The 24,710-nt window shown below is 46.3% G+C and overlaps 1 protein-coding gene across 4 annotated transcripts in view; it reads left to right on the plus strand.

The window, feature by feature from the left end:
* The window catches only part of LOC116939785 (kinesin light chain 1-like), a 55,437-nt gene that overhangs the window by 27,995 nt on the left and 2,732 nt on the right, over positions 1–24,710 (plus strand). Inside the window, exons 6-16 of one of the 4 annotated variants that reach the window (XM_032948590.2) lie at positions 86–320; positions 718–805; positions 1,075–1,176; positions 3,257–3,430; positions 4,373–4,472; positions 11,711–11,769; positions 12,268–12,335; positions 12,705–12,813; positions 16,139–16,303; positions 21,701–21,822; positions 24,464–24,524. In XM_032948590.2, the coding sequence (XP_032804481.1) occupies positions 86–320; positions 718–805; positions 1,075–1,176; positions 3,257–3,430; positions 4,373–4,472; positions 11,711–11,769; positions 12,268–12,335; positions 12,705–12,813; positions 16,139–16,303; positions 21,701–21,822; positions 24,464–24,524 (1,283 nt within the window). Of the gene's footprint in view, positions 1–85; positions 321–717; positions 806–1,074; positions 1,177–3,256; positions 3,431–4,372; positions 4,473–11,710; positions 11,770–12,267; positions 12,336–12,704; positions 12,814–16,138; positions 16,304–16,950; positions 19,367–21,700; positions 21,823–24,463; positions 24,525–24,710 lie in introns of those variants that run through there. The other 3 variants (XM_032948591.2, XM_032948592.2, XM_032948593.2) reach the window with 3 other exon arrangements.

The following is a 24,710-nucleotide window of genomic DNA, read 5'->3' on the forward strand; positions in this document are numbered from 1 at the left end:
CGCGTTATCAGCATCTGTCCGTACTCGGCTCAACCCACCACGTCTTCTTGCCGACACCTACCTCCTTGCGGGCATGGCTGCGCAGGCCAGCCCAGCCACAACGCGGTGAACAGCGCGGCGGCGGCAGCGCAGCAGGGCGGCTACGAGATCCCGGCGCGGCTGCGCACGCTGCACAACCTGGTGATCCAGTACGCGTCGCAGGGCCGCTACGAGGTGGCCGTGCCGCTCTGCAAGCAGGCGCTCGAGGACCTGGAGAAGACGAGCGGCCACGACCACCCGGACGTGGCCACCATGCTCAACATCCTCGCTCTCGTCTACAGGTGACGCGCGCGACGGCTTGCTCGCTCGTTCACTCACTCAATCTCTTGTTCACGTGTTCACTTTTTATTAATCCGGTTATGCACTCACTCACTTAGTCGTGCACTTGCTCAGTCGCTCACTCATTCAGGAACCCTTTCGCTTACTTGCTCAATCATTTGCTCACTCACTCAATTGCACACTTATGCACTCACTTTCTCTCTCACTCAGCCAATAACTTGCATGTTGACTCAATCACTCACTCGATTAATCACCTCTCACTTACATCTTTCACTCAATCATACACCTATCCACCTACCCACCACATCTGAATAGGGGATCTTGTCGTTTTCCTATGCTCGTACAAAGTAAACAATTCTCCGTGTTGTTCCAATAGTGCGTCACCCATGTCCGTTGCAGGGATCAAAACAAATACAAAGAGGCAGCGAGCCTTCTGAACGATGCTCTGGCCATCCGAGAGAAGACCTTGGGCAAGGACCACCCGGCGGTAGGACCAAAGCATCTTAATTTCACCCATCATCATGAGCCATTGTTTATCCACTTCTGAATGAAGGCCTCCTTTGGCTGCCTTTCACCCTTACATCGCCAGTCTCGTCCAGTGAGCATCATCGTATGGATCGGTAATGTCATAGTGACTTTTCAGAAAAAGTAATTGAATTCGGGCACTACACATCTACTGGGCATCTAATACCATGCCGCCTTTGGCGAGTATGCATATCTGTGCAATGCCTTGTCATCGCGCGACCTTTGACCCAGGTGGCCGCCACACTCAATAACCTGGCGGTGCTATACGGCAAGCGGGGCAAGTACAAGGAGGCGGAGCCGCTCTGCAAGCGGGCCCTGGAGATTCGGGAGAAGGTGAGATCCGGGCTCTGGGGCGGTTTGAGCCGCGCCTGCCATTTAACCTTCAGGATTGGTCTTCGCTGACACAGCCCGGCATTGTGGGTACTGTATTGGCTAATCTGCCAAATGGGAATAATTGTTGTGTTGTGCGTTGTGGTGGAAGGAGGAGCGATCGCAAAACGTAGATTATTTATCAGGACAGCTGCTTGGTTGCTGCTGAGTGTGATGTGAGATTGGTGGGTGATGGCATGAGATTTAAGAGTGGGCGATGGTATTGAGCTACAGATGGGATAAGTGTATGCTTCCCTACCTCTGGCAAACAAGTATTTTGTGAACCCAAGAGATTTGGGTTCACAGTGCTGGCCCTTGAGGGGTTGAACGAACTTTGCGTGGATATCCACTTTGCTCGGCGTTTCGTGTTGAGCAAAGTAGCGTGCTGTTTTTGACAGTGGCTTGCTTGTTTGCAGGGTGCAGTACGTACAATACGGTTTTGTGTTGGCAGTAATCGGTCTTGTTTGTACAACTTTCGGACTGTGCAAGTGTCACAAAGTTCTCATTCATCTCTCGGCATCAGTTATATTTTCGGATTTAAAACACGCGTGTATCTATTCGGTTACTCGGACGGGAGAGCAAAACTTTCCTTCGTGCATCAGGAAGCATTATTATCGACAGTGAAGGGTTGGCGCATTAGAGCAATTTCGAGTTTGGTGGGCGCTGTCGTGCACTGTTGATGCCGCAGGCATGCTGTAAAAATTAATTAACCATTCTCATTTTGACATGTACTCACAATACTGGTTCGGTATGAGCTGGGAAGAGTCACAATCTTTTTTTGCACGTTATTCATGGAACAATCGTAGAAAAAAACATCGGCTGAGTAAATCGAGCAAGGCAGCAGAGGCTGCTCTGGCTGTATCCAGCATCCGGCACTGGGAATGGCGTGGGCAGTAGGACTGCAGTTCGCTCGCTGACTTGATTGGCCTGGTCCCGGCCTCGGCATGCCCGTGGGGGGCACCCCTTTCCATACGTCGGCAGTGCCGGCGGTTCGCCCGCACAGACAGTAGGGACAGCACCGCTCATCTCGGTGACGGTGCCAGATCCGCGACAAAGACATTCTCACCGTGCTGTCGTTGGTACCCCGTGCCGACGACGAGTTTGCCTCTGGGCGTTTTGTGCGGCGCAGATAAAAGATGAGGGTGGGGTTCATGAGATGATTTAGCGCCACGGGTGTGCGACAGAAGTTGGGAAATGAGTTATGTTTGTGTCATGCTGTCTGTGAAACGGCTCGGGGTTTTTATTTGGCTGCGCCTCACCTGCCATGCCCGTTTACTTCCCACACCTTGGGCCGTGCATTTCTTATGAGCCGTGTCTCATTATCTTGAGGCATGGTGTCTTGTGTGCGTGGTCACTCTTATTATCATAAATAAATTGTGATGAATAAAAATCGCACCATATTTTTTTGGATCCTGGGAATTTGAGGCTGGTTAGTACTCGGATGGGTCACCACCGCCACCAGGACTTGAGGCTGCGAGGTGTTGCCAGGAGATGCCAGTGTGTTTTCTCTTCGGGTTCTTTGATATCTTCCCACATGAAGCCAAACACTCGTGAAAGGAAGTAGCCAAACAGCTTAATTTAGGACTATCCCAAATGAGTAAAGTTGAATGGGTTAATATTAGGCTTTATTATTATGATTCTCTATTATTATGTCATTGTAGGTATTGATATTTGTTCAGTTCTTTTTTTTATCAAGGTCTTCCCTTAGAAAAAAAATTATTGTCTCCATGGGCTAATATTTTTTATGGGACGGGTCGTTAGACGCATACCGTCTCATGCTGGTCAGTGCACGATGGTGAATGGCAGCTGTGGGTGCCCGGGACCGTTTTAGATAGCACGCACCACCGATTATAATTATTGGCCATGGTCAGGAATTGAACTCAGGTCATCGGGTTCATAGCGCAGTACGCTTCCCACTGCATCACCGCTCCACTGGTTCAAATCAATGCAGTCAGTCGATCAAAATTAGTGTTGGCGCAAGTTTTGAGTTGGCTCGCGGACAACCGCAATGATTGCGTCTCCTGCTATGTCGTCCTTCCACCAGGTGCTGGGCAAAGTGCATCCGGATGTGGCCAAGCAGCTGAACAACCTGGCGCTGCTGTGCCAGAACCAGAGCAAGTACGAGGAGGTGGAGCACTACTACCAGCGCGCGCTCGACATCTACCAGAGCCAGCTGGGCCCCGACGACCCTAATGTGGCCAAGACCAAGAACAACCTGGTGACCTGGCGCTTACTTACCATCACACTCCTTCGGTCACTCACTATCGCTCGTTGCTCGCTTGCTTAGTTGCGCACTCAGTTGTTTGCTTAAGCACTCACTTGACATTCACTTGGACTCCACACCCTCACTCGCTTGCCTTACACTCTTAAGCTCACCTGCTCATTCACTTACTCACTCATGCGCTCACTCTCTAATTTACTCATACTCGCACTTTAAGATGATTGCTTATTTTCTTTGGTTCTTTCTTACGTGACTTTACCGAAAGAACCAAAGAAGATGAATCCTTGCAATCACGAAAGCTTTAAATCGAGATTGCTTATTTGTTATCTTATTCGATCATTCACTGGCTTGCTTGTGCACTCATTTTCTTAACAACTCGCCCATTGCTCACGCATTCATTTGCGCTCACCTGCTCATACGCTCATTCTCTCACTCATTCACTCTTTGACTCACTTGCTCATTTGCGTTGCCATTCTTTCATTTACTAGCTTTCACAGACAATCACTGGCTAACCCGCTCGCTCACTTGTTCACCAAAAAAATTCACTTATCGGGCGCACGAACGGGTGTCCGATATCTGTGTGTCCTCATTGTTTATGCCATTACACATTTTGCGCTGATATCGTAGAGTAGCACCACTTCACGGTCGTGTGGCTTCTCCCACCACTGTTGAGCATAAATGAGCAGAGTCAAACCATTCTTTGACTGCGGGCGGCCACCCATTCGCAGAACAAAGAGCTCACCTTTCTAGAATGTGTAGATAATTTTGTCGATAATATGTTGTTGTTTGAGTGTACTCAACACGAAGTATAAGTACCTGCAACTTCAATGGTGTTTGGTAATTCCTTGAACGTTTTGTACCACCCTCCTACCTCTCGCTGCAGTGATAGCCATGTGTCTTTTCTTGCACATGCATGTGCGCATGTTCTGCCATTCACAGGCCTCCTGCTACCTAAAGCAGGGCAAGTACAAGGAGGCCGAGGGCCTCTACAAAGACATCCTGACTCGCGCGCACGAGAAGGAATTTGGCTCCGTCGACGGTACGATCCCTTCGCACCGACCGCATATCGAACGTCACCGGAACTGCGTTGGCCTCGATGTGCACCGCCGCACGCATGACGTCGGCTCTCATTTCACACGCAGTCAAAAAATGATGGGGCAATCGTTTTGTACCCTCTTGTTCGGGTATGAATTCTCTCTTGTCCTGGTTGGTTCATTAGCCTGAACTCAACATTCGCATATTGTTTGGGCTAAGCAAGCGCGGGGGGCAATGGTATTGTCATTACCCCAACTTAACGTCTTTGCTTCATCAAGTGACCATGCCCGTCACTTCACAATTCATGGCATGACCGAGGAGGCGGAGGTCAGAGCGCTGAGCTGGCACTGCTGCATTCCTGGGTTCCAATCGGTGATTAAACCGGGGTTTCTCGCATTGCGAGTTCATGGTTTCAGCCCTGTCGTGAAGGACTGCTCAACAATAAGTGACGTAAAATGTATAGTTCGGTAAACATAATAGCACAATCGGGATAACATGGGGAAAATGCACAAACACTTTTAAAACGGACAAATCCATCAGGTGACCTTGCGCAAGCGAGGTCAGCGTGGGATGTCAGAGGTGGACCAGTGTCTCTGGTCTTAGATCCCTGAGGTCGCATCACTTAGATCTTGGTTTCGAATGTGAGATTCAGCCGTCCGTGATGAAACGCGGCTTAATGACCTTGACGGTCTTTGCCTGGTCACAAATGACGACGCGGAAACAATCTATCCTGCTTCTTGTTTTTCACATAATTTGGCTAAACTTTGAGAATACACAAATCTGTACAGATCCAACAAGTATTTCCTTATAGCAGGGCTAACTGGAAGGTGTGCCACCCCTAGAGTGTAGTAAGCAAAAAAGGTGATTTGAAGGTATCTTAGAAGTAGTCAATGAAATGTCATTCTGTAGCCCCAGTATCTGATACGCATGATGACGACGCTGCTCTGCAAGGTTACTAAATGGACACTTTTATTTCGTGTCATGATGCCGATAGCCACATTTGTTATAAAATCGGAAATAAAGATGAACGCCATCGCGATTTCCAAGATACTATTCGCGCGCAGAGTCTCCTCTCAGGTCGTTGTGTCCATCGCAGGGTCTTTGGAAACAACTTTTCAGCAGAAGTCGACGAACTCTAATAATTTACCCCACAGAGATGACGGTGCTGGTGGTTTAGCGGTGGTGAAAATGAAACGGTGGACTGACTTTGTGGTGAGCGTGTTGAGCGCTAGACCGCCTGGCCTTGTATAGGTCAGCCTGCTGGTGCTGCTGCTAAGACCTCATTCCCCAAGGACAACCGGGCCACATTATACCCTGCAGTTTGTATCAGTTTTTGTTTAAATCTTTCACCAAAAAGCATATTTCCGATCAAAGTCACACACGTCATAGTGTCACTGGGTTTCCAATTACAAGTCAGGATCAATTATTCCCCTGATATGCATTATAAAATTCTGACTCATTTTTCCTCATCATTATACATGCCCAGTGGACGTGAATAGTTATGCGGCTCTTGATGAGGATAATTGGTTTAATAGGAGGTTTAATGTTTTATTCATTCAAAATTTAGCAACGCCTTTTTTTACTCATGTGAACAACACGCATTCGAGCAAAAAAGCAAATTGTAAACCCATTGAGCGATTGTTACAATGTTAACATAATTGTACAACTTGAAGAACATCACAACGTTGGCTTCGTGCCCAATTACATTTAAAAAAAAAATCCAATCTAACGAACAATCTTAACCATCAAAGTAATTTTATTTCACCCACTTGCTTTGGCAGATTGTGGATAATTTTTGGTTGTAAGGAAGCACGAATTAATTTTAATTATTCACAGGGGAAGTGTGAAACGTGAATATTGCACGGTCTCGTGAGATGATGGCTGCTGGCCCAGCGGGAGTGGTGATGGTGTCGCGCTGTGTGCACCATACGGTGACATCACCACCCTGCGCTATGAACCTGGCGACCCGGGTTTGATTTCCGCTCACGGCCAACGCCAGTGACGATTATCTGAACCGGTCCTGGGCCTCCCCTAGGTCGACTCAGCCTCAAATGAGTACCTGGTGCGGTGCGTAAACATCGCCACTGGGGAGACAAAGGCGGTCGTGCGTGGTGCTGGCCACCCACCTCGTATGCCGTGCCGGCCTTCATAGGTGCTCCCTAACAGCACTTGCCCCTACAGTCTGTTAAGGCTATACGGGGGTCTTTGTGTGTGCATTAGGGATATGATGTACTCTACGATATAATTTACACATTTTACAAATTGTGACATTTTCCTTAAATATTAAATCGTTCATGAAATAATGAACTTAATATGATAACCCTAATAAATATATAGCTTTTGATTTAAAGCTTTCGTGACTGCAGTAATTCATATTCTTAGTTTTTTCGGTAAAGTCACGTTGAAGAGAAACAACAAAATAACAAAATATATATAAAACAATAAAAAATTCTCACGACGTTTCGACCATAACTCAAACGGTCATCATCAGGTGTGTCGGTTTGCATAAATTTATTTTGAAAACGGCATATTTATTTATATATATAAAAATAACGTTTGCGTCACGCGCAACGATGGCAGTTTGCCAGGACTAGTCCATCTATTTTTTGAAAAGAGGAGGGGGGAGACGAAATTTGTTTTTATGTATGCTGTCTGAAAGGCACTGTAAGCGTGAACAATCAATCAAGAACTGAAATGATTTATCAAATCTTTCCAATGATTGCTAAGATAGAATCCATCTTCTCGGTTGAAATTGTCTCTGTGTTTGTATATGTGGATAGCCTCATGAACGAATCTCTCATGGAAGCCAGATGGCTTACAAAGAACCTCCGTCTTGGAAAAGTCAATGGCATGTGAGCCTACTGAATTAGAACAATGATCTGCTACGGCCGAGGTGTTGGTCCTACCGTGTTTAAGGTCTGCTTTATGTTCACGAATGCGGTCCGAGATATGGCGTTTGGTTTCTCCAATGTAACTACTACCACAGAGGCAACTTAGTTTGTAGACACCAGGGTATTGTATGTCCGGAATCACATCTTTTACAGACGGAACCAGATCACGGATTTTATGTAATGTGTTGAAACGGACCTGGATCTTGTGTTTATTCAAGATTTTGGAGATCTTTTTTGTGATCCCAGCAATGTAGGGTAAAGTGATGGTTTTGAAAGGCTCCTCAAGAGGGTTCTTCTTCATGGTTTGAGTGATAGCTTTGCGGATTGTATAGTCGGAGTAACCATTAGCCCTAAGAGCTTGGTGTACGTGCTTGAGTTCACTGCTTATGTGTTCCTGGTCGGATATGCATTGGGCTCTATGATACAGAGTCTTGATGAGAGAATTCTTCTGTGATGGATGGTGGTGGGAATCCGGTTTCAGATAAGCATCCGTATGGGTAGCTTTCCTGTAGACAGAGTGGCTCATTGAACCATCAGGTCTCTTTTTAATTAGGACATCCAAAAAAGGTATCTTGCCATCTATTTCGACTTCCATGGTAAATCTGATGGCTGGGTGTATGGAATTGATGTGGTCGAAGAATTTGTCTAGAGCAGGCCGGCCATGTGGCCAGATGACAAAAGTGTCATCCACGTACCTCTTCCATAAGGTTGGGCGCAGAGTGGCAGTCTGGATGGCGTCAGTCTCAAATTTCTCCATGAAAATGTTAGCTATAACTGGAGAAAGGGGGGAGCCCATTGGGGTGCCCTCAGTTTGTTTGTAGAAAGTTCCATTCCAAGTGAAGTATGTATTGGTTAAACAGTGTCTCACCAGGGGGGGTACCTCAGTGTTTAGTCCTTGATGAACCAAGTCTTCAATGATTGCAATGGTGTCAGGTACAGGAACCTTGGTGAATAAGGAAACTACATCAAAACTGACAAGCAGGTCGTCTGGGGACAGGGAAATACCCTTGATTGTTGATACCAGGTGAGTAGAATTTTGTACCGCAGAGGTGGTCTTTCCAGTGAAAGGACGCAGGATTTCAGACAAAAAACGAGCTAGTTTGTAGGTGGGGGAGCTGATAGTAGAGACTATGGGACGAAGAGGTGTATCAACTTTATGTATTTTTGGTAAGCCGTATAATCTTGGTGGCCTGGCAGCAGAAGGTTTCAACGAAAACTGTTTAGATTGATCAATTAATGCGGTTGAATCAGAAATTATTTTGTTGGTTTGTGTGACGAGGCTGTTGGTGGGATCTCTTTTTATTTTTGTATAACTACCATCGTCGAGTAATTCTTTAATTTTGTTGTTGTATTCTATTTTATCCATGATAACAGTAGCATTGCCTTTGTCAGCTGAGAGAACTACAATATCATTCCTCTTTTTTAATTTATATAATTCAAAACGCTCATCTTTGCTGAGGTTGCTAGCTGGCATCTTAGCGTTTTTGAGGGTTGCAGCGATTTCAGATCTTGCTACGTCTGCAGCGATGTGACCCAGGCCCCTGAGAGCAACGTCTACTTGGGCAATTATATCATTAACTGGTATGTGTTTAGGTGTGACTGCAAAGTTTAGACCTTTAGCTAAAACGGATTTCAGACCATCGGAAATAGAACTGTTACTGCGATTAATTACGACTTTATTAACGTCTAACTTTTTGGTGTGTGGGTCCGGTCTTTTGTTTAAGAGGAGGTTAAATTTGGAAATCAGGTTTTCCTTACATTTGGTCGACATAGTAGCAGCTGAAGAGGCAGTCATATTGTCTACATGTTCCCAATCCGATGTGGACATTATTGCCGTCAATGATAAGTGTGATTTGTAGATGCATATCCGACCAGGAACACATAAGCAGTGAACTCAAGCACGTACACCAAGCTCTTAGGGCTAATGGTTACTCCGACTATACAATCCGCAAAGCTATCACTCAAACCATGAAGAAGAACCCTCTTGAGGAGCCTTTCAAAACCATCACTTTACCCTACATTGCTGGGATCACAAAAAAGATCTCCAAAATCTTGAATAAACACAAGATCCAGGTCCGTTTCAACACATTACATAAAATCCGTGATCTGGTTCCGTCTGTAAAAGATGTGATTCCGGACATACAATACCCTGGTGTCTACAAACTAAGTTGCCTCTGTGGTAGTAGTTACATTGGAGAAACCAAACGCCATATCTCGGACCGCATTCGTGAACATAAAGCAGACCTTAAACACGGTAGGACCAACACCTCGGCCGTAGCAGATCATTGTTCTAATTCAGTAGGCTCACATGCCATTGACTTTTCCAAGACGGAGGTTCTTTGTAAGCCATCTGGCTTCCATGAGAGATTCGTTCATGAGGCTATCCACATATACAAACACAGAGACAATTTCAACCGAGAAGATGGATTCTATCTTAGCAATCATTGGAAAGATTTGATAAATCATTTCAGTTCTTGATTGATTGTTCACGCTTACAGTGCCTTTCAGACAGCATACATAAAAACAAATTTCGTCTCCCCCCTCCTCTTTTCAAAAAATAGATGGACTAGTCCTGGCAAACTGCCATCGTTGCGCGTGACGCAAACGTTATTTTTATATATATAAATAAATATGCCGTTTTCAAAATAAATGTATGCAAACCGACACACCTGATGATGACCGTTTGAGTTATGGTCGAAACGTCGTGAGAATTTTTTATTGTTTTATATATATTTTGTTATTTTGTTGTTTCTCTTCAACGTGACTTTACCGAAAAAACTAAGAATATAAATATATAGCTATTATCCATATAATTGGTGCCTTGCAAAACATTTTCAGAAGCAATTGATGCCATGGCAGTTATGTGGTGTCATCATTTTCAAAGGACCTTGAATTATTTCTTTGCATCTGCATTACAGCCCGTGCATTCTAAGCATTATTGATTGTATGATTACAATCAATACCAAGACTTGTGCTAGGTTTGCATTGAGTGAACTCGTAGGTGATATTTAGTAACAATGGTTATTATAGCAACGGACAAAAAAACAATGCTAAAGAAATGTAAAAATACAATTGCAAACCTTTCAGACGTGGGTATCGTGATATTTGATATCGTATCGTGACAAATTATATCGTGGCAAACCTAGTGTATAAATAGAGGTGGGTAACAATTAACTGGCCTCCAAGGGAATTGGATGATTTGTCGTTATTCAGGGCCACGCTTTGAGTCAATAATTTATTATGTTTCACCTAATATTTACCATCTCTTTTGTATAATTTCATATATTATTGTACACCTCGTGTTAGAAACTTTAGTTTGCTTCGTTAGCTTCAATACAACATGAGCACATGATCTGCATGGATCAGAAATGTGGATTCGTACACGTGCGATTCGATGCCTGTCTTGTGAAACTTTAAGATCGAGATTATTTGACGAATTGGTGTCGCATTACATTGCTAGTCCATAGTGTGTGTGGTGTGTTTACACATGCAAGTAAAAACATGTCAAGTCTTTCTCCACTTAAACAAGCATCGGGGCGATGCTTATATCTGTTTGTGGCACAGAGCCAGTTATGGAGATTCCACATTCCTGTGGCAGGATGCTGCCACTCAATGAGACAGTCACTTCTTCATATGCACAGCAGGCAATAGACAGTGGCCGTGATGCCCAAACGCCAGCAGTATTTGCTGTCTGAACTTGGCTTTAACCTCCCCTAGGTCAGCTTAGCCTAAATTGTATGCATAATATAATTGGCGTAGTCATCATCAGGAGTGTAAAGAAAAAGGCAGGTGGTGACCACTGCATTCATCAAAGAACGAGCGGCTGCTACGCTGACCGCAATGTTAAAACAAAAAGAATCCAAATCGCAACTCCTGAATCACGATGCTCAATCGAATCGCCGTGGGTGCGAGTGGCAGCTGGGGTGGTGGGCAGTGCCGGATTATCCTAGTAGCAAAAGTAGCTACATATGCCACGGACCCCGCACTTTCGAGGGCCCCGCTTTATGCTTACAAGCTATCAATTCTGGTTCAGTGATTCTGCACTTGCTCTATAACTATAGTACTATACCGCCTTCGACTTTTATGAACGACTGGGTGTTTAAGGTTAGCGATTTGTCGTATTATCTGGCTGTATAGCAAATGAAAAAATACAATTACTTTACTATGCAAGTAAAAAATTAGTTTTTTAATATATTTTTGTTTATTTAAGGACCTTTTATAACATGCTACAGGCCCCGCACTAGCTTAATCCGGCACTCGTGGTGGGGTGGTGGCACGGAGAATTATTGCAGCTCCGCCCACCGAGTAGAACGCCAGGCACTCGCTAACAGCAGCTCGTTCCTGACTCTAGGTGAGAACAAGCCGATCTGGATGCACGCGGAGGAGAGGGAGGAGCAGAGCAAGGACAAGGTTGGTGTGCGCTTGGCCAATGCCTCTCACTACCCCTCACACCTCGGCCATAGATGGCGCCTAGAGGCGACCGCAATTTCAAGGTGCTTGTACGGTGGAGGGTGGGCGCGTTTGTTTCATGGAGAGAAAGAGGACGGTCAGTCAGAGGGAGAAGGGAAAAAAATGTTATTCGCAAGTGCAGACTCGAGCAAATCAAGACCCTTTCTCCTCTCACTATAACTGGCTCTCCCTCTACAAAATCAATCTACCCGCTATTTATATACAGCACCGTGATGTGGGCCACATTCACTTTCTATATAAATACACATTGCAATGTCGTATAATGTTGCTATAAATGTTAAATAGCAACCTTTTGAAACGTTAAAAAGTCTATGAGCTTGTTGCCCTACTGTGTGTAGCCCTGTGTGTGCAAACATGTGTGCGAGTGTGTGCATTTGCGTGCATGCGTGCGTGCTCTCATCCTTACTTGTGTGTGCTTGTCCTTGTGTACGTGCATAGGGCAAGCACAAGGAGAGTCCTCCCTATGGGGAGTACGGGAGTTGGTACAAGGCCTGCAAGGTGGACAGGTGAGATGGCGTCTCTCGATTCCACCCCCTCACGATTCGATGGGCTCGCAATTTGGGGCACAAATTGATTATTTTAAGTCTCGTTTTGCACCCTCTTGTTTTTGTGTTAATTCTCTCTTGTCCTGGTTGGTTCATCAGCCTGAACTTAACGTTCGCATATTGCTAGCGTGACGGCGGCTGCTCAAGAAGCCGAGTTGGCCCGAAGTGACTAAACTTTGGTATTGATAACAGAACCGGCGAACCTGTCAACGACTGCTCAAGAAACCGAGGCTAACAGAAGTGACTGAACTCTGCTGTGTGGCTTTGGGAGCAGCATTGTGGTGACCGTGACGGTGTGTTTATTGTGTGGTGGTTGTGGTGGTGGTGCAGCCCCACGGTGGGCACGACGCTGAAGAACCTCAGCGCTCTCTACCGGCGGCAGGGCAAGCTGGAGGCGGCCGAGACCCTAGAGGAGTGTGCCGCTCGCTCCCGTCGCCAGGTACACGCACCGCCGGGGCACGGCCACGCCACAGCGGATCGTCTCTCTTCTCTCGCTCACCCAGCACTCAAAATGTTCCGCATTCACACAGGGCCCCGCTCGCCCCTGCGTTCAGTCATCTCGTCCGTGGATCTTATTCATCCACTATTCAAACGTATCCCTTGTCTCACCTATTTTTTCAAACTTATATCCTTATCTCTTACCCACCCAGCCGTTCAAACATGTCGCGCAGTCCCACTTGCCCTGCATTCAAATATCTCGTGCAGATACGATCGTTGCAGCACGACAACAATCGCCACCCAGGTCATGCATGCAAATGATTCCATCCTGGTCTCTCAAGTTCTCACGTGGGTGAAACAAAATAAGATGGATATCCTATCTGCCACCCTACCCCTCAATCCCGCCGTCAAAGCATGCAAATTCTCTACTGCTGCTGGTTGTTTACGCCCTCCATAGCAATTCCTTTCCCACGCAGGTATTCATTAGCCCCGTCTCTTCATCTTGTCGGGGCTCTTCTCCTCGGCTCTTCATTCATCTCCATGATTCTCTTGATCCTTCTTTCATCTACAGCTCTTAAACCACGGCGTGACCACATCGGTCTACTTGTCTCTAACCAATCCCTACCCCCCCCTCCCCCGAGTTCACAGCCTGCTTGTTATCTCACCGTTGACTTTGATAACAAGGGATTCGACTTCCCTGCAGCAATACCCCACCCCTCCCCCCAAGTATTCTCATCGCAACTCCCTCCAATCTCCCAATATCAGTTGTACCCTGGACGTTAGCGTTGGTGGCGATAGACGAATTGCAGATCACGAATAATCTGGTAGAACTCACGATTAGCACGCTTCCTTCAGCTCTACCAGCACAGACATGAGTCACGTGAGAGTTTTACTGTTGCATCTACCAGCACAGACATGAGTCACGTGAGAGTTTTACTGTTGCAGCGTTAACCCCTTGTTTTGTTGTCACACCTGCGTTCCTCCCACGCGCGCGCCCCAGCAGCAGGACAGCGTAAACAACTGCTTCTTGTGGCGCTTGAATCGGTCTGCATAATGTATCAATTCTCACGCACCGGTCCTCGTGACAACCCTGGTCCTCCTGAACCCGATCCCTGAACCCTAGATCGGTATGTGTTCTTGCCAACTTATTGCCGATACTAAGCAAGTCGGGGTTCACCGATTCAGGGCGATTGTTTCACCACGATGCGTGCGTCGAGTCGTGTCAGTGATTTATAGGCCTTTGTCAATCCAAAGTCCTCCAAAGCACTATGAATTGTTAAACCGTGCTTCATATTATTTTGATTAATGCAAATTCTATGCAGACTCTGTGTCAAATGTGTACTTGTGCAAACGGTTCACATGAAACGGTCAATACAAATGAGAAGGTAACGTATGAGGTTGACTGTAAGCGAGGGAGACATGATAAAACGAGGCACGCATCGCTGGTGAGACAGATGAGTCGAGAAAAAGAATGGATTGTTTTATCCAACTATGGCTCCGAGTTGTGGAAATGCATCGCCCCGCTCAGTGAGCGAATTGTTACACGCACCATCGATACCATTTACCGGAGGAGGACAAGTGAATTTTTAATTTTAAATATTAAGTATGTTGGCAATAAACTATTACTATTATCCATGAATAATAATCTTAATAAATTAATGTTAATTTCAAAATGGTTGTAAGCCAATGTGCATTCACGGACAGCTATCCATATACCATCAGGGTTTGATTTAGAATTCGCTTTGCACAGTGGTACCTTTTGAAGACAACACGTCGTAATTTCATGTTTCCAACTCTGACCCAGTCTTCTGCCTTCCCTCTCTGCCCTCATTGTAAATAAGGACCATGGCCCAAAACAATGGCTGATTGTGCGTGTGAGCTTAAGTTAAAAGAGAGTGTCTGTCAACGGTGACAAGCCGAACATTTTCCGCACGTATTCTGTACACCGCTGCTAATGGTAGTCCTTGAGATTCCACGGCTATGTACGGTGCGAAAGAAGTTCAACACACGTATGTACACATCGTGTATAATGTAGACCTGGGGGAGTCGCGTACTGTTGAGTTGGTCACGGAGGCAGAAGCCTGCTCAGAGCTCATGCCCCCTCCTGTAGCTTGCGGTTACGTTTTGACGTCGGGTTAGGTAGACGAGCAGGAGAGCAAATAGTACCCGGCCTTGTTGCCGTTCCGCTCTTGTGGGCCGTTATCAGAAGAGTGACAGTTTTCCTTCAGCAGGCACTCGCTCACCAACGTAAGCGACGAGACGAGTCATTTGGCAGAAGTTCATTTCGGGTCAACGCATAAACGTGTCGTTACGGCCGGCTCCGAGCTACGAACATGAAAAAAAAATCTGCCTGGCTGTTGGCAGTAAGTCTCCGCCGCCCTCCCCCCCAGCATTGAACTATGTGCTAATTAGTTGCTAATTGTTACTGCTGCTGAAATAATTACCTCTAATTAAGCAAGATTAGACACTTGGAGGGAAAAACATACTTTCTCACTCCGCTGTGATTTACCCACTGAGCTTACGCCAGGCCAGTAGATCCCAGTCGGCTGCGTCGTGACGCCGCATCGCATTCCACGCTCTTTTATTCCCTGACCGCTTCGTAGTTTTTTGCTGTGAAAGCTGTGATCCTGTGTAGTTGGCATTGAAATTATGTATTAGTTTTAAGTGTGCGTCACGGCGCCGCCGCGCGTGATTCTGCCAAACTAGTGCAAATGCCCCACACGTCATCCATTTTCGCAAAGCTCCGTTTGAGTTAATTGTGTTTGGCTGGTTATGTATGTTTCTTTAAAAAAAAAAGGATAATTTTATCCCAATTGTGCAATCAATTTTGTGTCATGAGATTAAGTAATCCATCCGGATATTTTTCACAGCAGTGCAATCCTTCGTGTTAGAGAACAGCCCGCAGAAGCAAATACCCACAGAGCTACCTCTGTGACTTGGTCCACACATTCCCACCTGCTCTGCCATATGAGAGCACTGTTCATCACGTGACTGACAGTCAAAAGTTTTCAGATCTGGAATTCAGCCAAATTCAATGCAGGAATACATTGAATGTGTTGGTTTTTTTCGCGCAGTCAATGGTGACCTAACTGAGACCATCAACTGACAAAACCTGAGAATTTGGTTTAATCACAGGTGACTAAAATCTGGATTCGAGCCGCAGGTTCTCAGTGGTGCCAGCTTAGTACACTGACCTCTGAGCCACCCGGCTACCTGGGAACAAGTACTATTAACAGCCATATATTAAGGCCAGCACTCTACAAGAGGAGGTGGTGCGACTAATTGTAATTCACGCTCCTTCTCCGCCACCCCCTGCCCCCCCACAGGGTGTGGACGTGATCCGCCAGCCGCGTGTGGCTGACATCCTGAATGATGGTGAGCAGGACAAGCGGCGGAGCCGCGAGAGCCTCAACGTCGACAACGTCACCGTCAAGTATGAGAGCGGCCGCGATGGCGGGGAGGAGGTCAGTATGGGCGTCGAGTGGAATGGGGTAAGTAGCAGTCGAAGCTATTCCGTCAAGCGACGCCGCTAATGACCGCAAGCCCTGGCCTGCCTCACACGTGCGGCTCCTTTACCCTCTGCTACTAACCCCCCCTGCTGGCTTCCGCTTGCCGCTTCCGGTTGCTGTAAAAAAATCTATTTATATTCATTTGAAGGATTAAATTTGATTTGTCATATTCCGTTGAATTGGTCTAACTTAGTATACGGAAACAATATATTGTTTATTGGTCAATGAAACTGTTATTTCCAGCTTACATTGCCACCTTTATGAAATGGCTGAAAGAGGTTCGCTTGGCGATTTTTTTCTCTTGGCAATCTGTGGAAAATTAAGACATTGGAGCATTTTCAACAGAAATTATACGGAAATGAACATCATCATCACGTGAATTGGGTTCTCATAACTTTCCAAAAACATCTATAAACATCACTGAATACAGAGACAGAGGGCCTCTGGACTTGGGAGTGAAATATTCTGACATGGCAACAATGGGACAGCTGCCCCTCACCCCCCCCCCCCCCCCCCCCCAGAGATGGGGCTTCTCAGCGTAGCTATTTCTCTCCTGCCATGCAATTGCTGTGCCGTGGGTCCCGCCCTGTGCTGACCGCTGCCTCTTCTGTGTTTCTCTCTCCCGACAGGCCTAGCGCGCGCTATCCCGACTCTGTGTGTGCGTGTCCTCCCTCCATGCGAGGAGCCTCCTCCTCAATCTTCTCCTCCTACTCCTCATCCTCCGCCGCCTTTCATTCCCCCCCTCTCCCGACGCCCTCCCTGTACAGAACGCGCGGCAAACCGCCGCCCACGATCGTAAAAATAATAAAAACGTGCGTTTTTCGGATAAACGCTATGCCTTGATACGAGTAGGGAGTTAAATATTGACCGGTTCCGCATTAGGCGGTTTCCTTCGTTTCTTATTTTCACGTACTCGTGTATAGCCAAACCGCGGCGTCCTGTACCATAACTCAGTTGTGCTCCAGACGATGCGAGTTGAAAAGCGAAATCGTGTATGAGACACTGCCAGACGTGCAAAGCCACACGCGCGGCTTTTTCCTGTATATCACGTGCTTCGAGTTGGACTTCACAAGCTCGTGGAGGATGAGCCTTGTTAGATGTTTCCACACTGCGGTCATTTAGCGATGTTTGTCGTGGTGAAAATTAGTATATCATCAGGGGTGAAACGGTTCCCCCCCCCCATGACGATACAATGAACTGGCATGATTCCGGGTTGTGATTCAGATTTGCGGTTCGATTCAGGGAAACAATAATGAAGCATTGTGGTGCATAGTAGCTTCTCTAGTGGCTGCAGGGGTAATGTGAACCCATTACAACATATACGAATCTAGAACCGTGATTCTTTTATTGTATTGTCAACTTAAAAATCGTTTTTAGTTGATGACTCGATACATCATTCCACCCCTACTGCCATATTCCCCAGATTACAAGATGCTCTGGAAAGTAAGACACACCCGAAACTTGTGCTTGGCATCAATAAAGTTTTAGAAATCTGGTCACACATGCACACCCTTACCGGATGATAGGACACACCCAAAAGTTTTGCTTTAAAATACAGGGTTAAAAAGTGCGTCTTATAATCTGGAGAATACAGTTACTATGCAGGCTTCTACCAAACGTGAAGGTAATTCAACCTGCCACCCGCTGAACTTGATCTTTCTAAGAGTGCTACGTTTAGCAGTGATGATCATTTTTAAATAAAATATTGCCCCTTTGGCTCGTGCCTAGGTAGAACTACAGGACTGCAATACAAGTCATCAAGTCATCACCATGAACTGTCATCACTTTGAGAGGGCGGGGGGGGCATTGGTAAAATGAGTAATATTTGGTGAAAGGAAGCCAACAGCTGTATTTTCTATGGTTATATCAATACTTGTCATAGGAATATGGAATTTCCACCGCCGATGGAGATGATCGCCACCCCATGGTCATCTGACAAGGGACGGCGTTTAAGGCGGTGCCAGGAACTTTCTCGGTTGCATGCAGAAGGCCGTGTAGCTGTGGGCTGGATGTCTGAATCACTGTTAATCTTGTGTATGCTGTCAAGTGTTGCTCAGATTTTAAATATTCTGTGTGACTTCATGTAAAAGCAGAATGTACTTTTAAGGCCCGACGATAAAAGCAGAAACTTTTTAAGTGCAATTTTTTTTATTTTGTTTGGGTAAGGTGCCCAGGAAAAAGTACAAAAAGTGTAATCGCAAGTCTGATTCTGTCGTGTTCGTCACTTGGTAGCGTCCAAATATTATTTTGTGGGCCATACCGTTTCGCTATCTCCGAATGGTTCAAAGCAGTAAAAAAAAAAAGCAGTAAAAGTGATTAACTTATCCACTGCGAATTCACCGTCTCGCACCAGCAAGAGGAGCAGTGCGATCCAATTTCGAGTATTTCTCAAAGCAGGAAGAACTGCATACAAAAATCTGTGATCACTGGGAATTTTTTTTAACATGATACATTAGGAAAATAAAAACCCAACCCTCGCACGTGCTTCCGACGCCCAGGGTTTGGGACCCGCGTTGCTTTGACTCTGACCTTTGCCGAGCCCTCACTTGGCTCGGGGATTTGGGTGCAAAGCACCGGGACAGGCAAATATTTATCTTTGTACAGCGAAAAGCCATCGACCCCACCCCTTCCCCCTCCCCCCCCCAATCCTCAGTGGTTCCGTTGTGTTTCGAACAAATCCCCAAAATTAGTGGGAGAGTGGCGTAGTGTCGTCGGCATGGGCCTGGGTGCAAGGAATTCAATTGGTGGGTCGGGGGATCTGGAGGGGGTGCTCCCTGTCAAATTCCCCCCCCCCAGCTCTTCGTAGCCTGATGCTTGGTCCTCGATGCAGTTGCACCTTCTGCGCACTGGATAGTTACGCGACTGTTGGCACCGCATACCCCGACCAGCGGTTGCCCCCGAGTCTCCAGAGTGTCTCTGTAAATAGCCGGCTCGGGCCGCCCCTCCCGTATCCCGGCGCTTTCGATTGCCTTGTGTAGCCGTCGAGTCTGCACTCTGCACCACTGATTCTTTTCAAACTCAATAAAGACTCATCCGATAGGCTCACCCTGTCTTTGTCCCTCTTATTTGTGTATGTCGTGTGTGTGTGCGTGCGTGCGTGCGCGCGCCTTGAGTCCTTCCTCCTTTCCTTCCGAAAGTTTCCTGCCATATTGCACTTTGAAGGGCAGGCACATGCGTGATCTGTGCTCTGGCCTCGACATTGAAAAGTAACGCCCTGTGATAAGGAATGGCAGCGTCCCATAATTATCAGCTGTGCACAAGTGCAGCTCTGTAAATAAAGACTTCTGGTGGCAGTGTAGTTTTAAATACTCCTGCTGCTGTAAAAAATAGCGCAGAGGCCAATCGTTAGTGGCCCCATCCCAAACGTCTCTGTCACCATTTTCCCGTCTGTGCTTATGTAGTGCCCATTGGAGCATCCCTTGAGCTCCAAAACCAATTCTGATTGTCGGCAATGATGTTTGTCAGAGCAGTAGTGTTTTTGTAGCCATGTAACGGTTCGCCCTCTCAGAAATTCGATTAACTGCGACCATTTGGGGTCATGATTCGATAGTATCATAATCTTTTCTATCTCATTTTAACAAATTTATTTGCTCCACTAACCTTAATGTAACCTTCGTATGTCATTTGCACGAATCCTAATGGATTCTTACGCGTGATGCAGTGCTTGTATCCCGGTTATAAGAATCGATTAAATTTGGTACGTCGTTACATGCCAAGCATCTTGTACTGCCAGCAGATGCATGCAGGGCCCGTGTACCTTGCGACACTGGTCGCGTATTCCGCCATTGGGAAGTTTCCGCTGACATTGCTCCCCGCCGAGTCATTCCTGGTCGCGATTCATTGATCCGAGTCGTAAATAAACTTCCACCCAACAACCCCCGCCCACTGCCCCAGCGCCGTCGACGACATTTCATCCCCGTCGCCTGTGACATCGCAGCAGAATCCCGATATTGTTTTGCAGTAAAAATTGGATGCCGCTGGAGCTTGAGCCATTGAAAATCCTCGCGTTGCACATCGCGTCGCGCCGTGGTGTTAGATTGCACGGAACATTATGTCGAGTATTTTTAACGGTATTGACCGGTATTGAAGCACAGCCTTGATTTTGCTCGTTTGGCACTGGACGGTTCGACCCTGGAGATGTTCTGTGTCACAGGGGTCGTAGATACGAGTAACAAAAGATTCAATCGATGCCCCTGATTAGAACACAAGTGAAACACCGCTGGTCTTGCAACGAGACATCTGGCTCTCATTTAGCTGTGTGTACATTTACCGTCCTTCACTCGATCCACTGCTGGATGTGGGCCTTTTGACTTGACGTGCCCCAGGGTGGTTGATTGAGCAAACATACTTTACCAAGGTGAAGGTGGGGAGCACAGACGTACAGTACAACAAAGGATTGTGCTTCGTTACCTCTGCTGATCGCCGTGTAGCACAGCTGGCAGCTCCCTGTGACAGCCTGTCATGCATGGTGGTCCACCCATCCAAGCATTATCCAGACTCAATGCTGCTCGATGGGGTTGGGGACATTGCTGTTGATGTGGTGAAAGGTCATTTAAACGTGTGTAGGCTTCTTTAAATCTTTGATGAGGACCACATTGATTTGGGCTTTAATTTTTTTTTATGTTGCTGTACTGTGCTGAACAGCCCCAGTGGTGTTCCTGGAGGACTCTGGATTATAACATCAGGCAAACCAGCGGCATTTGTTTAACAGGGTCACATCCTCCCGATGAGACTGAAAGATCTTGGTCCGTAGAGTCCATGCGCTGCTGCTGGGCCTTTTATGTGACTGTATTGTTTTATTGGTGGTGAAATAGACCCTCGTACGTCCCATGGTATTCATAGATGTTGGTCATAGGCGGAGAGAAAAGGAAATACGTTGTTGAGCAGAGAATTGACGGTACTGGTGGCTGGTGGATGGGAGATCCAGACTACGGGGACAAGAGAGAAGCCTGAGCTCTGATGAGGAGCATGGGGCACTGCAATGACGAGATGTTAACTTCCTTGCCTGGTATGCAGGAGGTCGTGGGTTCGATCCCGACTCTGACGCCTCTATATTTGAAGTTTGCATGTTCTCCCCGTGGTCGCGTGTATTTTTCTCCGGGTCCTCCGGTTTTTTCCTCCACATTTAGAATCAACATCACGCGCTAAGAGTTTTTGGCTGCTATAAATGTCCACATGATAAGCCACTTCGTTGAGGTATCAGTTGTGGCCAGGTTGCTTCTGAAAAAGAGCTATATAGCTTGGAGGACCTTACCTAGTATATACAACTGCATGTCAAAGCACTGCATGCAGTGTATGTGTGTGTAAGCCGCTGTGCCGTGGGTGCAGCTGTGCTTGGTGCTTCTGCTGCTTCTGCTGTAAGGGCTCTCGTATTTCCAGGACGGCAGCGGAGCCATGCGACGCAGCGGCTCCTTCAGTAAGATCCGGGAAACGATCCGCAAAGGCAGCGAGAAGCTCGTCCGCAAGCTCAAGAGCAATGGGAGCGAGCCCAAATACTCGGGGTGAGCGCTGGGTCACACTCATCCCATGCTGTGTCATCTCGCAACTTCCCGCAACCATCCGATCCCTTTCCACATCGTCCCATGACATCCAATGCCATCCCGTGCCAACTCATGCCTTCGAAAGTCAACCCATGATGCTCCATGATACCCACACCATTCCATGCCATACGACACCATACACCGCCATCACATTCCATCTCATCCCCATACCATGCCATCTCACACTATGCCACACCAATCGCATGCCATCCGATACCATCGTTAATTATCCCATACCATCTTGTGCCATATCGTATCATCCCATGCCATCTCTTACCATCCCACAACCCATGCCAAATCATACCATGCCATCTGACATCAAATGCCTTCCATTAATCCATGGTTTCTCACCAATTCCCACACCATCACACATTGTTATAGTTTTTTTTCAAACTGTAAAATACGTATTATTCATATTCTTGTAGAATACGTCCTAAACATGACAAAATCTCTCACTTCCTCCAGCCATTTGTCACCATCTTATAGCGTCCTCTTAAAATTCTGAGCTCATTCGTGTTTTAAAACAATTGCGATGCCATTTTTAGGAATTTGAAGAAGCACTGTACTTGACAAGTGTTAAAAACTAACTGAATTGACATAATGTGGTACAACCTCTTTTTAATTGAGTAAATCACGAATTCGGTCTGATTATATTTGAATCTATATTTTGATTAAAAGCAGCATTTATGGATTAATTTTCACCTCTAAAGGAAAAAAAAAGGATTATAATATAGCATACTTAATTTAAACAAAAAAACACATGGGTTTCACAACTAATTTTCAAGAGTATTTGCAACATGACAGCGTGAAATTTACCAAATTATAAAAAAAAATCTACATTTAATATTGCAACTCAAGAATAATACGGTAATTCAGAGCATTGTAAACATAATTTATTAAAGTAAGGTGTTAATAGAAACATTGTTTGAATAATATTACATTTACGCTTTCTCTTAAACGACAACAACCTTTTCTAATGACGTACTATCGAAAATAAATCTCATCTTAAGATACTTGACAAATATCAAAAAAATACATGAGGGTAAGGGTGGTGGTGGAGGAAAGCTTCGGTGCAGGGAGACACGGGAGAGAGGACAGATGAGGGAGAGGACAGACGAGGGAGGGAGAGGACAGACGAGGGAAGGAGAGGACAGACGAGGGAGAGGAGAGAGACGAGGGAGGGATAGGACAGGGAGCGACGCTGCGGCGGCACATCCCAGGACTAAGAAACCAGGGCCCAGCACCAACAACAACGAGCCCCAGCGACAGCCGGTGCAGCCAGGGTAGCACCGAGTCCCAAGGCATCCTCTGGAGGGTGAAACCCTTCTCGACGCTTCCATCTGTTCAGTTTGCCTCGTTCGCTGCCTGCTGATTAGGTTGTATTACGAGCACACAGAGAGCGAGTAAACTAGGTGGTAAAAGCATGCGCACCGGTGCGTTTTAATCATTAGCAAATGGGATTTTAAGTCCTCCTCGGGAGTGCAGGGTTCTGTGAGCACGAAGGGTTTGCGTATGCGAATGGGGGAATAATGTGTGTGAAATCCACAACTCTGGCTTGTACAATAAAACTCATGAATGAAACCAAACGAAGGAATTTCAGCACAGCAAGCCGGGCATGGTGATGCAACATTGTGGTCAAGCACTTTCGAGGCAAGGGTTTGGTGATCACGTAGAGATGTGTGAAACTACCAAACCCACTGGACAGCGATGTAGCCAGATGGATGTTATGGTGAGCGGGTTCATGAACCCACCCTGTATAGCAAAACCATGAGTGTTATTCCCCCACTTGTGGTGGATTTTCTGTGGGTAATCCTGTTTCCGAATACCTGCAAAAGGCTTCTCGAAATGTTTCACCAAACATCCAAATGCAGGACTCTATACAAAGTCCTGACACTCAAATATTTTCTAGATAAAAATAGGATACGAAGTTATTATCAAAATAAGTCAATACCCTCCCCCCAGAATCACTGCTCGTGTGCACACTTCACATTTTAAGGGATGTGCCCGTGTGTGGTGCGATCTTGTTTGTCCGCTCTGCTCCTGGCTGATTCCCTTGACTCGTGAATGGGCCCTGGCCGCCTGGGAATGTCCTGAGACTTACCTATTCCTACTTTTCCTATTTTTATTTTATGTGGAAAAGCCCACTGAGCTATTTATATATTTTTCAGAAGCAACCTGGCCACAAATAATCGCTCAACGAAGTGGCTTATCATTTGGAAATTTATAGCAGCCAAATACTCTAAATCCATTATTCTAAATGTGGAGGGTAAAACCGGAAAACCAGAGAAACATCCACACGACCACGGCGAGATAGACACACAAACTCCAACAATGCAGGCGTCAGGGTCGGGATTGATCCCGCGACCTCCTGCACACCAGGTGAGGTAGTGAACATCTCCTACCCACCGTGGCGCCCTTATTGGGCAGAGGCCCCCCACAGTTATTGTATCCCGGCTTGTGCCATGGAGTTGCTTCCCCTCCTCATACCCCATTTACCAGAATGGTATTTTATTTTGTAAAGCATCTCCAGATTCACTTGCAAATCTATGCTACGTAAATATATATGGAAATTGTTGTTGACACAAGCTGTCGTGTTTTGTAGAATGAAGAGAGCCAGCTCGCTCAACACTCTCAACCTGCCCACTGTGGAGGTCACCTTCCAGGTGAGAACCATGGTCATTCGAGTTGGATGGTGATGGTGACAGGGTTTGATGGGCCACACAGTGATGAGTTATATAGTTAGGAATGGATATATTTTATTATTTAAGAACCTACAAAAGAGGTGGTAAAAAACACGAAACGAACTATATAATGGAATCATAACCAGAAATCGAGATTATTTCTCGTCG

This window comes from Petromyzon marinus, chromosome 6 (genome assembly GCF_048934315.1).
Source record: "Petromyzon marinus isolate PM22_M1 ecotype Great Lakes invasive population chromosome 6, UKy_Petmar_22M1.pri1.0, whole genome shotgun sequence".
In the NCBI taxonomy this organism is placed as follows: Eukaryota; Metazoa; Chordata; class Hyperoartia; order Petromyzontiformes; family Petromyzontidae; genus Petromyzon; species Petromyzon marinus.